This window comes from Crocuta crocuta, unplaced genomic scaffold, assembly GCF_008692635.1.
Source record: "Crocuta crocuta isolate KB4526 unplaced genomic scaffold, BGI_CrCroc_1.0 scaffold25, whole genome shotgun sequence".
Classification (NCBI taxonomy): domain Eukaryota; kingdom Metazoa; phylum Chordata; class Mammalia; order Carnivora; family Hyaenidae; genus Crocuta; species Crocuta crocuta.
Window position 1 is genome coordinate 20,859,694 of NW_027532015.1, and position 19,268 is coordinate 20,878,961.

Consider the following 19,268-nt stretch of genomic DNA (forward strand, 5'->3'; position numbering starts at 1 on the left):
TGGGCTTTGGCCTATTTCGGGATCTAGTAACTGTAAAAAGGTATATATATATGTACATATGTATGTATATACACTCTATACTTATTTATAGTGCTCACCACTATGAAATAACACTTTTTGGCTTTAAACATTTTGGTCATTTTTTAAGTATCTTTAAGAACATAAAATTTAATTAAGGGAAATTATAAACTGTTCAATTTTTTTTGAGAAAGGGCTTGATATTATAGACTAGAAAGGGTTTTTGCATAATTAAAAAATTTTTTTTAATGTTTCTTTATTTATGAAAGAGAGAGACAGAGTGCAAGTTGGGGAAGGCAGGGAGAGAGGGAGACACAGAATCCGAAGCAGTCTCCACAGAGACCGATGCGGGGCTCAAACCCATGAATTGGGAGATCATGACACGTCCGTTAAGGCGGACACTTAACCAACGGAGCACCCAGGCACCCCTGACATATCATTTTTGTTTAATTGAGAACATTTCCTCTACAAGCATTACAGATATGTGAATATCATCTTGTTTTATAGCTCTCTTTATTCATGAATTCAGGTGGCTTTATAGCCCTGTCTTTTTTGTGAAGTAGTTATAACGTGATTCTCTGAGGTACGTTATATATCTGAGAAAGTTTTTATGCTGTGCCTTTTAAATAAGAAATCTTTAGGGGCACCTGGGTGGCTCAGTCAGCTGAGCATCCAACTTCAGCTCAGGTCATGAGCATGCAGTTTGTGAATTCAAGCCCCACACTGGGCACACGGCTGTCAGACTGTCAGTGCACGGCCCGCTTCAGATCCTCCGTCCCCCTTCCCTGCTTGCACTTTCCCAAAAATAAATAAATTTTCTTAAAAAACTAAATCTTTAGACAAAAATTTAAAAGTTGTGTTTTGGAGATAAAATGTTTATGTGATTTTGTTATTCACAAAGAATTTGTGTTAACTGGGATTTCTTTAGTTTGTACTTCGAGTTAATTAGATGAGAGTTGGTTTGAGAGTTATCTCTGTACTCGTTAGAAGCCATATTATCATTTTTAGGCTTAGGCTTTAAATCTTTGTTTTATCATGTATTAGCTGTTACTCAGACTCTCTGAGTTTTTGTTTTCTGAGAAATTCATTGGTTCTTCTAATAAAATGCCTCCTTGGTACCAAGCCACTCCCTGCTAGGTATTCAAAGGAAGATGAGTCCAGTGCTCACCCACAGGCAGCAGAGAGAGTGATACAGAAGGGTTGAGTTCACAGGTGCCAGAGGTGTGTGATGGAAGCCTGATCAGGGTACCCTGGGTCATAAAACAGGAAGTGGCCATCAGAGGAGCCATACTGGGAAGTAGAGTTGAGATGTGAAGAACACGTTGGTGTTCTTTAGGCAGCAGATTGAATAGAGAAGTCTCACTCACAGAGGAAGCTTCCTGGCAGAGTGCTAATCCACGGGCAACCATAACCCACAGTCGAGGCTCATGGGACCTGTCATTTTGGTTGAAAATTTTCTGCCAATTGCCAGAATTTTCTTCGAGTTGCTGTCATTTCATTAGGGAGAATAATCAAAAACAATGACAGAACAACAGCAGTGAAGTTATTGGGTAGGATGAGGGCCATCTACTTTGTGATTAGCTGCCCGCCCCCATTCTGTCTTTTTAGTTTGTGCTTCCTGACTCTCCCCCGCCACGCCCCCCACCCAGATCATTCTCATGTGTAGCATGAAACTACGGAGTGCAAAACTGCCCAGGATGTTTTATTCATTTGCTAAGCAACTATCTAATGCCTGGCTTTTATGTGCCAGGCATTGTTCTAGGCATTTGAAATATATTTAATGGACAAAACAGAAAATGCTGTCCTTGTACGGCTTAAATTCTGTATCTACAAATTAATATAACAAGTAAATTCCCAGGGCGCCTGGGTGGCTCAGTCAGTTAAGCGTCTGACTTCGGCTCAGGTCATGATCTCGTGGTTCATGGGTTCGAGCCCTGCATCGGGCTCTGTGCTAACAACTAGCTCAGAGCCTGGAGCCTGTTTCAGATTCTGTGTCTCCCTCTCTCTCCTACTCTTCCCTGCTCACGCTGTCTCTCTCTCTCAGAAATTAAAAAAATAAATAAATAAATTCCCTGGCATGTTAGTATGTGGTAAAGTGCTCTAAAAATAATGAAAACATCACAGAAAAAGAGAATTGAGAGAGGGAGCCCCTTGCAATATTAAGTTGGGTAGTCTGGGTGTTATTCCTTTGAGTGAAGAGGTGGAGGAGGGGCAGGCAGCCGAGTTGGGTGTATATCTCAGGAAGCACAGAAGGAATGATCTTTTGGAAACCTTAGGGCAGAAACCTGCCTGGGGTATTTGAGGATCAGCAAGGAGTGCTTGTGACTGGGTGGAGCTGGCAAAGGTGACAGCAGTGTCAGATGATGTCACAGGGACCAGAGGACCAGATTAGATAGGGTCTTGCAGGCCATCTTTAGGAATTTGAATTTATCCTTCATGTAATGGGGTCATTGCAGGGTTTGAGCAAAGGCTTGATAATCTGTGTTTTAAAATGTTCCCTTGATGGGGGGTGGGGGTGGGAGACACATGGGTGTCTCAGTCAGTTGAGTGTCCAACTTTTGATTTTGGCTCAGGTCATGATCCTGTGGTCCTAGGATTGAGCCCCAGGTCAGGCTGTGCGTTGAGTGTGGAACCTGCTTGAGATTCTCTCTCTCTCTCTCTCTCTCTCTCTCTCTCTCTCTCTCTCCCTCTCCCTCTCTCCCTCCCTCTGTCTCACACCTGCTTATGCACTCTCCCTCTCTCTTTTTCAAATTAAAAAAAAAAGTTTATTTTAAAAATAATAACTAAAAAATAAATGTTCTCTTGGACTGTTGGGTTGAGAATAGACTGTAGGAGAGCCAGCAGAGATAGGGAGAGGATCACATCTTAATCTAACTGAGAGACCAGGATATTAGTCTCGGAGGCAAAGTGGTCAGATTCTGTGTTTTTTGAAGTTAGATCTATTGGAATTTCTTCAAGTTGAAATGATCTGAGTTGTAAGACAAGGAAGTAAAAGATGACTCCAAGGTTTTGGCTCGAGAAATTGGAAGGCTGGAATTGCCCCCGTGATGGGGGAGATCACAGTTTTCAGTCTGGGTGTGTTGAGTGTAAGGTTTGTATTAGATGAGGAAGGAGGGGATGTTTGAGGGTATTTGGTGGGGAGATTGGGACTTACTGGCCAGTGAGGCGCAGGGGCAGCGGGGGCATAAGGAAGGCCAAGATCGGTCACTAGGGGGGAGCCTGCTTCTATTCCGAGGGAAGCTGTGACCACCGGAGTTACATGATTGTGTTTAAATTTTAAAATAATTGCTGTAAGGCCACCTGGGTGGCTCAGTCAGTTGAGCCTCCGACTCTTGATTTTAGCTCAGGTCATGATCCTAGAGTCCTGGGATTGAGCCCCGTATCAGGCTGTGTGCTGAGTGTGGAGCTGCTTAGGATTCTTTCTCTTCCTTCCCTCCCTCCCCTTCTCTCCTTCTGCCCTTCTTCCCTGCTTATGTTCTTTCTCTCTCTTTAAGGTAAAAATAAAATAGTTGCTGTGATGTCAGGTGAAGGAAAGATTGGAGCAGTGAAAAATAGGAGGTTAGGTAGGAGATGCCAACTAATCTCATTGCTGATGGGAGTATCTAAATTGGTAGAATTCCTTGGGAGAGCGGTTAGCATGTGGCAGAGGCCTGAAAACCATGTTCTTGATTGTACTCAGAAATCCCTTTAAAGGGAACATGTAAATAGTTCTGCTTAAGTTCAGTGCCATATTCTTTATACTGACAAGAATTAAAAATACCACAAGGATACAGGTGATTGGTTACATCTGTCGTGGCATATCTGTGTAATGAAATAGCATGGAAATACAAGTGTTTATGTATGATGTTAGAAGATATTCATACTCATAATGTGTTGAAGAAAAGTTACAAATTCATGAGTATTACCATAGTTGTAAGGGGTAGTATCGTAATGTTGCACGCTTGCCAGAGATCAGGCATGATGCAGTTTCACTGAAGTGTAAGGTGGTATTATCTCATTTTTTATAGATGTAGAAAGTGACGATCAGGGGCGCCTGGGTGGCTTAGTCGGTTGAGCAACCGACTTTCGCTTAGGTAATGATCTCGCGATTCGTGGGTTCGAGCCCCGCATCGGGCTCTGTGCTGACTGCCAGCTCAGAGCCTAGAGCCTATTTCAGAGTCTGTATCTCCCTCTCTCTCTGACCCTCCCCTGCTCACGCTGTCTCTCTCTCTCTCTCCTAGAAATTAAAAAATATGTATATTAAAAAAAAAAGTGACGATCGGCAGTCTTATCTAACTTACTGAAGCTTATCTAGAAAGGAAGTGGTAGGGCTGGAATTTGAAGCCAAATCTATACATCCTTAAATCTGGGTGCCTTGACTATTATTCTCTGTTTCTTTATATATTACAGAAAAACTCTGAGAAGGATATATACACTAGTCTTGAGCTAATGTGTAATAGTACCATTATTTTTTTTTAAGTTTATTTATTTATTTTGAGAGAGAGGGAGCACATGTAGGGGAGGGACAGAGAGAGGGAAGGAGAAAGAGATAATCCCAAGCAGGCTTTGTGCTGTCAGGGCAGAGCCCAGTTCGGGCCTCGATCTCATGAACCGTGAAACAATGACCTGAACTGAGATCAAGAGTCAGATGCTTAACTGACTGAGCCAGCCAGGCACCCCTATACTGCCATTGTTAACATATGTTTAATATATAGCTTTTAACATAGCCCTGGGCCACGCCAACACCCAGCAGTGGGATTGGAAGGAAGTGTTAGATGTGAGTCAGAAGGACCCACAAGATGTGGAAACTAATTGGGTATGAAGAGTGAAGCATGAGGACGAATCTAGAAAGACTTGGTGATTTTACCTTGGGTAATTTTATCATTGAGTTAAAGTATTATGCAAAAGGAACACACTTTTGATGAGGTAGTCAGTTTTTGACGCTAGTAATTGACTTGCCGGTGTGAAAGTACTCTGGCTACATGCGCCTGGAGCTCAGAGGGCAGCCAGAGCTGGGGGTGTGCTTTTGGGATTAGCATAGAGATTGTCATTAAAGCCAAAGACTCCAATATTTTAGTGGTGGGCCATGGAAGAGGAGCTGGTAAAAGAGACCAAGAAATCATAGGACGTCAGAGAAACTTGAAGACAATAGCATCTTAGAAGCCCCGGGAGGAAGAGTAAAGTAGGTAAAAGGGCTTGGTTAGTGGTACCATGTGCTATAGAGGCTGAGTAAGGTTAACATTGGATAGAAGTACAGTGTGTTTTGCATTTGAAAAGTCAGTTCTGACTTTGTAGGCCATTAAAAATAATCATTTCCTGATAGCATTCAACTTGCAGTTGCGATTGATGTCTCACACATACACACAAATGAGTGCACACATGCATACACACACCACGTCACATTCTAGAACTCATGTGTCTTGAGAATATAGCTCTAGCTCTACCATCAGTGAGACACTTAATGACAAATCATTTTATTGCTGGGTCTTAATTTATTCTATAAAATGAAGGGTAAGATCATATTAATAGTATCTCATCCAAAGTATGCAGTAAGAACATTTGTAGCTTTATTTTTTACAAAACCTGACTGGGTCACTCCCTGGAGCTACTGAGTCAACATCTCCAAGAGCAGGACCGTGGCATGTGTATTGTACAAAAACTGTAAGTGTGATTTTTTTTTTCCCCATTTGGTATTTATGTGTGTGTAAATGTAGATTTAATCATATTATGGATTTTTTTCTTACCTATACATGAAAACAGAATAATATATGAACCCTCATAAACCCATCACCAGTGATCAAACCTATTTTTCTAATCTTGTTCCATCCTGTCTCCCACACTTTTCCTTTTAGTATTTTATAAGAGTATCACAGATATTCTATCAGTTCACTCATTATGACCTCAGATTGCATCTCTGCCTGATAAGGGTCTAGGACAGCTTGCTTTGGTGAGCATCTTGTTATGAATTGCTGAATCGTGCAGGTTTCACATCCATCGTGGACTTAGATTTGTATGATTTTTCTACTGTCCTTCAAGCCCACCTTTCAAAGTAAAGGGAAACCGTGTCTTTATGAGAAAGAGATTCCACAAAATAAGCCAAGCTTGCTCACGCCACCCTTTCCTGTTAGAGGGAATGGTTCTTCTGTGGTTGACTTCAGTGTTAACTGAAGGGATGATCTGGTGTCACACCCCTAAGTTACAGTTGAGGGACTCAAGTCTTAGGTCACAGGACTTGCCAAAAGTCCAAGATGATCTGTTAGCCTTTTAATGTTTTATGTTTAGGGCTTCAGACACGGAAAAGAAATCTGTTGCTGCCACTTTCTGCCATTCTTTCCAGAAGAATCCTGGAGTTGGCATCACTCTGATGTAGATGCTGGGCTGTTTGTAGTGAGGGCTGCCTGTCTTTGGTCACAGCTCTGTTTATTTTTCCATCTCTGGTTTCATTTAACAGCTTTGACCCAGAGCATCACTGCAGGTCTTGTTTTAAGCATTTGCTTCAGGTGTAGAAACAGTGTCTGGATCTGCTTGGGGACCCACATGAAAAATCACAATATGAAGCACAAAAATCATGTTTCTTTTTAAGACGTTCTATGATTTTATAAGGCATAAAAATACCATATTAGAAGATAATAATATTAGAACTTAATTTTGTTGTAAATTAAATGCTTATTATTACAGAAGTCATTTCAGATCCTTCTTCACAATTCTCTCTGAATCTGTAAGTTGGATAAAAGTTTAAGCATTTGGATAATGGAAGCTCAATTATAAGCAGGACTGAGGCAGTTCAAGATAGCAGAGAATGGCTTCCATATTTCTACCTCCAGTTAGAATAAGGTGATGAATATGCCATTTTAGCTTAAGATACCTTGCTAAAATGTCTTTGTCTAATTTTCTAAAATATGTGTTCTATCTGGCCTTTTTCTTAAGAAAGCTATATTTCCAGTTTGCCCTTTTGAAGATAAAAGGCTTTTCTGTAGCATTAAAATGTCAGCTTTACATTTCCCTTAGTTTTAATGAAAAAAAAAGAAATTCTATCCATTTTAAAGATCTGACATTGAATTTCTAATCTAGAGTATAAAACTATGAGCCATGCAGTATTCATCTACATGTTATGAAGAAACACTAAAATCGTTTTTTCATTTCACCAAATAATAAAATCATGTTTTTAAAAATATACTTTAGTTCAATACACAAAACACATGAGGACCACATATGAGATAACTTTTTCCATTATAATAGTTTTTGTATGCATAAGAAATTAGTGTTTTGTAAGTTGTAAAATTCTTTGTGAGAAAATTTTAACAGTGTGTTAGTAAAATACTGCTCTTCCTTGGTCTTGCTGTACATCACATAACTTCAGCTCACCAGCACACCAAAAATAAATGGATAAAAAAAAAATGAGAGTCACAGCTGTTAAGACCAAAAAATGTGAAACCAGGAAAGTTACAAAGATGATACTATTCACAGATTCAGTTAGTATGGCTCATGTTAAGAACAGACTGTTTTCTCTAATGATCAGGCATTTTGTGTCTATTCAAAGCTTGGCAGCTCAATGTAATTAGTATACTAATGGCTTGACTATTTGATACAGCATGATTCTGGAGCTTTATAGTAATTGTCATACACCATTTAAACTGGAACTTTGGCATCATTTATTGTTTATTGTCTTTAGTAAATATCACTTGGCCACCCTTGTCAAGATATCCAGAAAAAAGTTTCCAGAAACAACTTCTAAACTCTTCGTGTTTAACCATGGTATCTACCAATTAAACACGTTTCTTCTCCAATGGTGAAGGGCATGGCAGATTCAAAGTGAGTCAGACTCTTAATCTGTATATGGTGAGAATTTCAATGAGATGTATTACTATAGAAATGAACACTTAAGAATTGTTTCTGTCCTGCATGCTCATGCAGACACACATACATCCACAGAGATGCGCACACACCTTCCTGCTAGAAGTTTCTGTGGTTGTTAGGGAGTGTGGCCAGTCAAGCTAGGAAGGTGCTATATGCCATCGTTGGCCTAATGGAAAGGTTTTCCCAGGCTCTGATACTCCAGTTCCTTCTTTTTAAAATTATTTTTTAAATTAGTTTATTTTAATTTACATCCAAGTTAGTTAGCATATAGTACAACAGTGATTTCAGGAATAGATTACTTAATGCCCCTTCCCCATTTAGCTCATTCCCCTTCCCATAGCCCCTCCAGTAACCCTCTGTTCTCCCTAGTTAAGAGTCTCTTATGTTTTGTCCCCCAGCCTGTTTTTATATTATTCTTGCTTCCCTTCTCTTACGTTCATCTGTTCTCTGTCTTAAAGTCCTCATAGGAGTGAAGTCATGATATTTGCCTTTCTCTAATTTCACCTAGCATAATACCTTCTAGTTCCATCCATGTAGTTGCAAANTATTAGTAGTGCTGCTGTAAACATTGGGGTGCATGTGTCCCTTTGAAACAGCATACCCGCTGATACTCCATTTCTATGTGAAATGAGTCAAAATAGTATAGCTACTAGTTTGGGAAGCGTTAAAGCTGATCCAGAACTGGCCTAGTTTCACCCTCTCCTCACTCAGGGGAGGGTGTGAGAAAGTTTAGTTTCACGGTGATAAGGAGTCCGTATGTATGCTTGCATCTGCTGGCAAAGCCATAATATGGAAATTACCTAACATTTCACATGTATGTGAGTTCACAAGTGCCTGAGAATCTAGTCTCTGACCCTCCTCCTTCCTAACCCTGTGGGAGAGACTCTGGATTCCTGTGTCAGATGTGCTGCTCTTGGCTATGACCCCCGATACCACACTGACCCCAGTGCTGTGATTTATAAGGAACCATGACTGTACTGTCTAAAGCATGGTCTCTGAACTCCTGTAGAAAATGGAGGCCGTGGCCACCATATTAGAGGCCTTCAGTTGTTCATGAGGTGTCTTCTGGGAAAAGTCCTGTGTCCTCAAGCAAGTGCATGCAAATGTTGGTGACTCCCTACGGGAGTAAGTGACTGAACTATTTCTTATAACACTTTTAATTCCTTCCCTTCTCTCTTTCCCTACCTGTCTCTTCTCACTAGCGGAAATACCATGTGGTACATCGAGGCAACTTGTGTTTTTAGAAAACGTTCCTGTTTTTTTTTTCTATTAAGGCGATGCACATTTGTATACATTATTTTATTCTAGAAAAATGCTATAACATTACCATAGCATTCTTAGAACTCTTTTTCAGTGATTCATTTAGTCATAAACATTTGATACTTGGGTACAGTTTTACAGATGTGACTCTGATATGTGGCACATAACTAGAACACAGGTGACATATATTAGAATCCCATCATAAAAAAAATTCAGTGGAAGGAAGAGATTCTTTTTGACCCTGTAGATCAAGGCTGTTTCTATGGAGTTTGGTGTATTTGAGTCGGGCCTTGAGAAATTGGTAGCAGGAGATATTGCAGAAGAGGAGTAAAACATGCATAAAAGACAGGAAAGCCTGGGCCTTTGTAGCAAATTTGATTGCCTTTTTAATCCAAACAATGGAATGTACCACAGGAATAGTGGGAGGGAAAGCAGGCAGTGGAGGGAGGTTGTTATATCTCTGAACTCTCAATGGCAATGTATTGTTTTTCTGCATCATTTTGCTTTTATAACTCACTTATTGTGGACTTTATAAAAAAGCTTAATTATTATCATCTTACTTCACTTTAAATGTCAGCACAGATTTGCATGCCTTTTTGATACGTTAGGGTTGGATAAGATGTAATTATGGGAAGTTTTTGTCACTGTTATTTTTGCCAAAGAAAACCTGTATGTAAGGTTATCTGGCATTATGACTCAAGCAGATTCCCTAACTTTGCTAAATCAGCATAAAGTATCACTCAGGGCTCTTCACAATATGATGATGATGATGATGATCTAATCCAAAATACCAAAATTTGTTTCTCATTTGGGTGGACAAGGTGGATTAGGGTTTTATGGACAGAGTCTGTGCTTCACCTGTCGCTATTACAGTTTCACTCCAACATTCATGTTGTCTGCCAGCTTCTTATTTTCTGCCTCCTATGAGGAAACAGGTGAGGCCTAGCCAGCAGGTAGAATGACTAGAGTGGGATATAGGCTAGAGATGAAACACAAGGGAAAAGTGCCCGTAGCATAATCCCTGAGTTAGAAGATACATCATTTAATATCTGCTTTGAAAGGGGGGAAAAAAAAAGCACACTAGCCCATTAAATGCCCCATCCATTGCAAGAAGCAGCTCATTTTCCAAATGTTACAAGTGACAGTAAATTGTCACAAAATCAAGGAAAAAGGTAACTTAGATTTGCATCCTAGGGGTGAGGTGGAGGTCAGGAACTGGACTAAGTTACCAGGCCAGAAATGTGCCCCAGAAACTGGAAGTCAACAAACTAAGCCAAGGGGCCAGGCTGGATGGGAGAGAAACAGACGTCGAGAGGTCTGGGCATGGGCTGGGATTGGATCACCCTTTAGGGATGGGGTTGATCACATTACCCACAGTGAGACCGATTAAAGGACGTTAAGAACGCAGTCCCTCTTCCAGCAGGATGGTGAGTGGGCGGCCCTGGGATGCACTGACTGTCTTCTGTGGGAGGGAGTGCTCCCGTGATCCCCCACTGAGTGGTCAGGTGAGGGCAGTAGGTTGGCATGAGGCCCTGTGTTGTGTCTCGCAGCTGCAACAGGTGTTTGCAGCCCTTTGGGGAGCAAAGCCATGGTCTTACATAATCTCACGCTCCTTCTTCCATCTCATAAACATTGCTTCTTTTCTTTGTTATTCTGACACTATATCTCACTTGTTGCTGAGAAGGAAGTGTAAGTTTTTGGGGGGACTCCTACATTTTGTTGTAGCCTGATTCTATAGCCATGTTGTTTTTGCTGAACTTTAAAAGAAGTCACATGAATTCCATGTGTGGTATTTCCATGCTTTATGTTGAGGTGGGGGGAAGCAATTCAAGACCATGTACATTAACAAAATGATTTTGTGGGTACAGAAAATACTGTGTGCTACAAGACTTGTGTCTTATTTATCTACTAAGTAAGTCGACCTAGCATGGTGCCTGGTGCTCAGTCAATACTTAGTAAATGTTAGTGTTTTTTTAAATGTTTATTTTTATTTTTGAAAGAGCGCAAGCAGGGGACGGGCAGAGAGAGGGGGACAGAGGATCCAAAGCAGGCTCTGCACTGACAGCAGAGAGCCCAATGTGGGGCTTGAACTCACAAACCACAAGATCATTCCCTGAGCCAAAGTCAGATGCTCAACTGACTGAGCCACTCAGGTGCCCCAGTAAATTTTAATGAAACAAAGTTTTATAGTATTTAGAGCATTATCTTTAAACATAATTTATTCATGCCGTTTGTTCTCAGGTCTGTTCATGGCATACAGTTATAAATAATAAATTACTATTTATTGTAGTGGAACCATTAGAAATTAATTAAACCTAATATGTCAAATGTCATAGCTGATATTTTGATATTACAGTCCTCAAAATCTTTCATTATGTCACTAAATATACACTTCTCAACACCTATAGGCAACGGATTTAGAATTGGTCATCTTCAGGGGCACCTGGGTGGCTCAGTTGGTTAAGCGTCTTACTTTGACTCAGGTCATGATCTCGCGATTTGTGGGTTTGAGCCCCGCCTTGGTCTCTGTGTTGACAGCTCAGCCTGGAGCCTGCTTTGGATTCTGTGTCTCTGTCTCTCTCTGACCGTCCCCTGCTCACGCGTGCGCGCTCTCTCTCTCTCTCTCTCTCTCTCTGTCTCTCTCTGACCGTCCCCTGCTCACGTGTGCGCGCGCTCTCTCTCTCTCTCTCTGTCTCGGTCTCAAAAATAAGTAAACATTAAAAATTTTTTAAAAATAAACTTAAAAGAATTGTTCATCTTCAATTCAGAGTGTGTGGTCATGGTGTAAGCTTATTAGCCAAGTGAGGAGGAGACACAATACAAATGTATAGGAAAGTGTGTGTCCTTTTTAAAAAATACTCCTAGGAACAAACATTTCTGTGACATTTTGTCAGGGCACAGGAAGATTTTTTAAATGCATACATTGCAATAGCACACAAAGTAACTTCTTTCTGATTCAGTTTCATAAATTGCTGCATGAAGAAGCACTCTCTCGTAGATAATACTCAGAAATCAGCACTTAATATGGCAGTAATGGTTATTGCTGTCATTCTTTACATCTTTAAAAATAATTAAGCATTACTGCATAGGCATTATAAAGTTCCCCTATCACCATTAAGAGGATATTTGAGGTTTGATGTAATTTAGCAAATTACATTATACAGTAGTTAAGGTTTTTATGTAGTGAAGTAAAATGCGTAGTAGTTAAGCACACTTACCATATAATCCATTGTACAGAGTTCCGTGTTCCAGCTGCCGCCAGCTTTGTTCCAGTGTCATTATTGCTTTGCAGGCTGACGTTCCTCAGGGAGTGATTCGAGTGCAAGCTCCCCATCTTTCGAAAGTTTCCATGGCAATACAGCTAACTGAAGAACTAAAAGCCAGTGATGTCCTTGCCAGGTTTCTCAGCCAAGAAAGGTAGAGGCCTGTTTTGTTTTAATCATTCCACGGTACTGCTCTTGCTCGCTCGCTTGCTTTTTCTCTCTCTCTCCCCCTACCCACCCCATTTAAAAAAAAAAACAAAACAAAACCTTATGGGTGATGTGAAGTGCTTCAACATCTTGTCTTCCCGGCAGAAAAGAACAGACTTGGTAACAACGAGACTGTTGGAATGACTTGAGTTCATTTGAGGTGGTTTATGCACAAGCGGAGCTGTCTCGGGTAGGATGTCGGCGCACTCCCGTGGCTGCGATGGCCTTGGCACATGAGACCACTCAATATTCTTTCCAGAATATGTTGACTGGGGGGTTAATTACTGTGTGTAGGCTGTTAGGAATATCACTAAGTAGGATAAAGTGGGATTAAAACAAATAAAAAATCATAACTTTTTCTATGAACTATAACAAATAAAAGGAAATGCTTAAATTAAAGGGGAAAAAAATGTATAAAGAATTGAGAGTGGACAGCCAGGCCCTTGAACTCTGGAATCTCCAGGACACAGAGCACACTGACCCCGTTAGGGACATCCCAGCCTCCTTTGTTCTGGGGCTGATGGGGTAGGAGGAGTCCTTTGACAGCTATTGGGCTCGCTCTGCTGATATTAGAACATATACTCTCTGAAGCATTTTACAATACCTTTTCTTAAATTTTTGATTCTTAACAAGTGTATTGGGCTCTCCATTTTTATCCTTCTAATTCTTATTTTTAGCTAACATTATTTTAATGATTTCCCCCCCATTCCCACTCACTGAAAATTAACTAATTTAAATTTTTTTTAACAATTCAGGGAAATCCAGGATACTGGCATCTCAGCTAATGAATTTTCTGTTTTAGTCTTCCATAGAATTTCATTTCTTCGTTCTAATGTTCAAAGGCATCGGTGAAGTTTTCTGCCAAAACCTCTTCTATGTTGATGCAATACCACAAGTATTCAATATGCCTGGGCTCTGTTGAGGGCTCTCTGCTAGATGTTGGAAGGGGCATAAAGATATATTTGAAAGTATCTTCCCTCAGGGCTTATAAGTTGGGAAAAGAGTTGAGCCTGTGCAGTAACAGATGGTGATGAACTGGAAGAGAGGCTTATTGGTAATATCTGGGCTTTCGGTAAGCCAGCACTAACTCCCTCTCAATGGTACTGTGAAGTAAGTGTTAATAATACTTCTGTTTCACTGATAAGAAAACTGAGCCTTTGCAGGGTCACACATTTCATAGGTGGTGGTGCTGAATTCGAAATATATGTTTCCCATCTCCAAAGGTTTCCCTTGAAACACTCTCCATACACGCCAGGATCTAGAAACCATAGAAACCATCATGGATCTGGGGGCATTGGTGCAGAGTCTGGGAGTAGATGGGATTTTAGAGGATTAAGCCCACGGAGCCGTTGGAATTTCTCAGATGTCTTTGCTCCCTAAAGGGTGTCTCTGCCTCATGAAATCAATCCCCTTCCTCTCTGCTCACCAGGGATGACTGCCCGCTCTCTCCCAGGTACCTGAAGATCTGGCTGCACTTCAGACACAAGCAGCTCTTTCAGGCTCGATAGACTTCATTTATGCAGCATTTACTTTTGGGACCCAGGTGTTCCATTTCGTCTGTACTTTTGTTGCTGTGCTTGCAGATGATGCAAGACGTGACTATGAAGTTGCACAGTATATTGGACTGTGACTTTAATATTTAAAGTATAGCATGATGGTAGTAGGCATACTGTTATAGAAAGCACCAGATTTGTGACAGTTGTTTTCTGCCTATTTGGATTGTCTGCTTGGGATGCTCTTATTAAATAAGAATTTGCTGCCCCCCCTGGAGTGGGGTCCATTTTTCTACCTCCCCCCTTCTCACTATCCTTCTCCACCCAGAGAAAACTCCGGTAAACTTCTCTATCCGTTGCCTACCCCCTACCCCCTACCCCCAGCCATTCCTCAGTTCCTTTCTTTATGCTTGGGGATACTGAAGCAAGATGATCTGGATCTGAATGCCAACTTTTCCTGTTTCATTTTAAGCTAGATTTATAATCTCTTCAAGTTGCAAATTTTTCATTTGTAAGAGTAGACCCTGATAGGACCTGCATTATAGTCTTGTGATAATGAACTAGGAAAATGGCCGTGAAGCACACAGCGCTGTTTGGATCATATAAGTGAAATTCTCAATAAGTGTTTGGATATATTTTCTCTTCTACCACATTCCCCTCTTCAACCGCCTGGATTCCACCAGTTAGGGGCAGTTGGGAAACCCTGCCTTCCCCATCCTTAACCTCCCCTACTTTCTCCACCAAAGACAACACATGAATGAAATTAAAGTGAATATACAATAAATTTCACAGTTACTCACCAGTCTTGATAAAGGCTGTTGCCTTTTCTTTAATTATGACTTTGTTGATTAGCATTATGCAAAAGCTTGTATTTACCAGGAAATCTAGTTGAGGCTTCTTTAAAGCGGAACAAGAACACAGCTATACTGGAAAAATAATCTGAGAGCAATATCTGACTAGGTTTTTTTGTTTTCTTATCAAATCTCCCAAAACATTCAGCTTGGTTTTCATAGAAATAATGACTCTCTTAGTATACTCCAAGTATATTGGGTTACATCCCATATTATAAATAATTATTATTTACTTTTAAAAACAAGCATATACCGGTTTGGGGAAAAAGTGAGTTTTCTCTTGATTAGGATCTTAAGTGTGAGAGCGTGTAAAGCTTTGAGTATCCAGCATGTCACAGACAGCAGAGTAGTTAGAATTGGGTAACCAAGATGAGTCATTGGATGGGGGGTTAGGAAAGCTTCTGCTGGACCATAGTTTTCATAATGGTTTGAATAAAAGTCAGATCTGCTTTTCCCTGCAATTGCAGGGAGTGTGTCTTCGGGGCCTTACAGGAACGGTTCACAAACCTTCCCACGAGCCATAGTCCACTGGAGAGCATTTGAAAAGCAGATTCGTGGATATGTTCTAGATGTACAGAATCAGAGTTCCTAGAGCTCTAGGTCTGACTTTTCAGCAGGCTTCTTCAGTAACTCATATACAGAGTTTTGAAAATTACTGAATCTTACCAAGTTTTATTATTTGAAGCTGACGTTCTGGAAGAGTTTATTCTTTGAAGAGCATGACTCTGTAAATGCGTCTCCTACTTGTGAAGCCTTCATAATGAATATTTGCTTCTACCTGGAGTTTATGTAAATCCTGTATTTAGATGGTGAGCACAGAGAGGGCTCTGAACCCTGTCCTATTCTTTACATTCATCCTGTATTGTGTTAGAGTTGTCAGCACAACAAACACATGACAAGCACCGGTTAAATCCATGCAGTGTGAAAGCTAAGGTGGAAATGTTTCTTTTTATGGTTTGATGAGAACCTTTTTGGCCCTCATGCAAAGTAATTGGTCATGTTAATAATTGTATTGGCGGCTAAAGTGTTATGTTCCCTTTCTTTTTAATTTTACAAATTTAGATGCTGATTTATTATTTTGCCTTCAGATGTATGAGTCCATTTCTTTATTTTAATTTACAGGTGTGACATTTTTATTACCTATTTGGCACACTTAACAGATGGGAAAATACAAATGTTAGATAATTACAGTGTGTCTAAGTTATGAATTTTCCACACAAGCTAGAATTCCCCAAGCACATTAAAATGATTTACTTGCTAGCCGTTTGATGATACAACTAACCAGTTTGTTTTGCCCCTAATAGTGGGATTGCCCAGACTCTTAAGAAAGGGGAAGTTTTTTTGTATGAAATCGGAGGAAATATTGGTAAGCACATTTTGTTTGTCTTTGTATTGCATATGCTGATTTGACATTGCCAGTGCTTATTATTTATATCTTTGGGAGAAAAGAAAGAAATTGGAAGTTAAATATAGTGCACTGTAGATAGTTGATGAATATTGTGGATTTGCTCGGTGGTCTGACTTTTCTCTACAGGCTCTATTTGAGCTACTCTGTACAAATGTTGAACCTCAGCAAGGACAAGTCCCCTTAAAATAGTAGCAACTTCTAGAATGGTAATGAAGTTTTTCAGAACTTCTTTCTTTTTTATACGCTTACATCACATCTTAATAAAGGAAGTAGCTGTGCTTGTTGAAAGCCAGGATTACATTTTTATTGTGGCTCAGTACCGGATATTTTTAGTGAAAGCAGAAGTTATTTTTGCCATTGTTGATTGCCTACTAAATAATACAGGCACAAGTGCACATACGCAGCTATACACACATATGAATACAAGCGTGTTGGCAACTTAGGAAATCAAAATAGAATAAGTGGATTAATTTTGACCATGCTTCATATATTATATGCTCCTTTTCAGTTATCAGTGGTTGCACTCATCTCTATTAAGATGTAAAACAGCCTTTGAAAATGGTACAGGTGAAATTGTTAACAAATACTGAATGAAATGGTGTTTAATTCAAACTAATAATTGAACCTATTTTAGGTTTTGTGGAATTTTTTTCTGGGACATAAAAATGTTGGTAAATATTGAAAACTTAACATGGGAGTATGAAGGCTCACTCTTAAAATTTAAATAAATCAACTCTATCAGAAGCCTTGAACTGTTAACTCTATTAGCAAGGATTATTTAAATATTTATACATTTGATCTTGCTTTTTACTATTGATATCGAGAATGCAATGTTGATATAGAGAATGCAGTGTTGTTTCAAACTCTTGCCCCTCTTAATAAAGGTGAGTAAGCTTTTAGTGAGTCATTTCAAAGCCCCTCACACAAAGTATTTTCAGTTTCCTAAATTAATTTGAAAAACGCTCCTTTAGAGAAAGCCTACTCAGTTGGCTTTTTCAACATTTTGGCCAAGTCTTACAATATTATGGGAGATGGGAAAGGATGAGAGATATGTTGAAGTCTAAGATTTCAGAGTTAAACCATGAGGAATAAGTTTAAAATCACACCTCCACCTCCGTATCATATTCAACTGATATCATGTCTCTTTGCTAGGAGAACGCTGCCTCGATGATGACACTTACATGAAGGACTTGTATCAGCTCAACCCCAATGCAGAGTGGGTTATAAAGTCAAAGCCGTCATAGGAGGCTGAAGCTGCAGATAACCACGAGGACTTCCTGAGGACACTTGCTGGGTCAAGAGTGGAAATGGAAGAGATGGCGGGAGTCTTTGTACCCGACTACTGAATAATGACACTCTGAGCCCTTAAAAAGTTATAGATTTGTGCTGCCGCTGGAATTATGTTAGTTATTAATAATATGAGCACACAAATGTCTCTGGAGTGAGAGGAAAGGGGGCTAATGAGCTTGGAGACCATTCTACTCTGTGGAAGGTGCCCAGATGTGACCATTTGTTTTATGTGAAAACATACGATCTTCCCTCTCACTTTTTTCTCCTAAAATCATACACCTAGTAATATGTACTTTCTCTCCTTTTTCCCCTCCTCATGTCTGCCTTCCCTCAACTAAGGTTTGCTTTTTAACCGAAAAGATCACAAATACCAGATATTTGGCAAGTCGTGAACTCAATACATCTTAAAATAGACTGAATTCAATTCCTGTCACTATCCAATGTTAATATTCCTCTCTCTGAATCATTTGTCCCAGCAATAACATCCCACCTCTTCCTGCCGTATCATTTGAGGTGATTTGCGTGGTTTTCAGTTCATCTGACACGTGCACAGAACCATATCCACTATCAAGATAAGAAAACCGTCAGAAACTGCCAATTATTACTGAACTATTCAATGTTTATATACTAACAATAACTAAAATATATCCATGTCGAATAACTGGATTATGGATAACAAGAGAATGAAAGCCAGATCGCTTCATGTACACTGTATTCTTCTAAGTGAAATTTATGGAGTTCTAGCTGGCTTTACCTACTGTCATATTAATATAAATATGCATGATAGTAGAATTCAGTAATGGTTGAGAATGCATTCTACTGAAAGAGGGATTTTTCTAATACATAGATAAGGCTGCAGGAAGAATTAGTTTTTTTCTGGGTATGACACAGTCATAGGAACAAGCTTTTGTTTGTGTACTCACTTTAAATAATCAGAGTAAATTTTTTAAAAATGCTGTGGAAAGTACTATTCCCAGGGATTTTAATGCACAAACCATATTGTGACAAGAGATGAGCTTCTGAACTGTAAATAAGAAGAACGAAGTGAGAAGTGTTCAATATTTTATGAGTTTAGAGTGTAGTAAATAAAAGGTGATATGAATGAATGTTGCACAGACTGTGTTTATGATACTTTTAGTAGTATTTTAGGGACAATTACATATTCTCAGAAGCTCTTGATGTCACTCCAATTAGGAGGGAAAATGCTGTTAATGAGAACAGTCATAAATTTTTAGCATGTTATTATAAGAACAGCCTGTGGATATGATCACTTAAATAACACTGTGGTGATTTGTGCCATTGCTTTTTTATTTAAAAATTTTTTATAATTAAATGCATTTTTCTAAATTATCTTCTCTTGGAATTATTACTTTTAATCCTATTTGGTTATGAATGTACTGTATTTTTATTTCTATTTTTGTTGAAAGCCACTTCTTTTCCTGCTCCTCTTGTTCCGGTGTGATTTTTAAAGTGGGAAGACATGCAGAGGGTCTGAAATTGTTTCCTTCCTTAGTTTTTTGCTTAAGCAAACTTTTGTCGTTTGGAATTTTTCAAAAACACATTGTATTCTGTTTCTGACATTGACAGTATATATTGGCTTCCCAAAATGTTTTATTAATAGAGTTTAAGTTATTGAAAGCAA

At 39.6% G+C, this 19,268-nt stretch overlaps 1 protein-coding gene across 5 annotated transcripts in view; it reads left to right on the forward strand.

Moving 5' to 3' along the window:
- Positions 1-18,976, forward strand: part of ARHGAP18 (Rho GTPase activating protein 18) — a 195,174-nt gene extending 176,198 nt beyond the window's left edge. For all 5 annotated transcript variants that reach the window (XM_077776179.1, XM_077776175.1, XM_077776177.1 and 2 more), the window contains exons 13-15: positions 12,407-12,531; positions 16,233-16,294; positions 17,489-18,976. In XM_077776179.1, the coding sequence (XP_077632305.1) occupies positions 12,407-12,531; positions 16,233-16,294; positions 17,489-17,580 (279 nt within the window). In that variant the 3' untranslated portion in view covers positions 17,581-18,976. The remainder of the gene's footprint in view (positions 1-12,406; positions 12,532-16,232; positions 16,295-17,488) is intronic.
- The last annotated feature ends 292 nt before the right edge of the window (positions 18,977-19,268 follow it).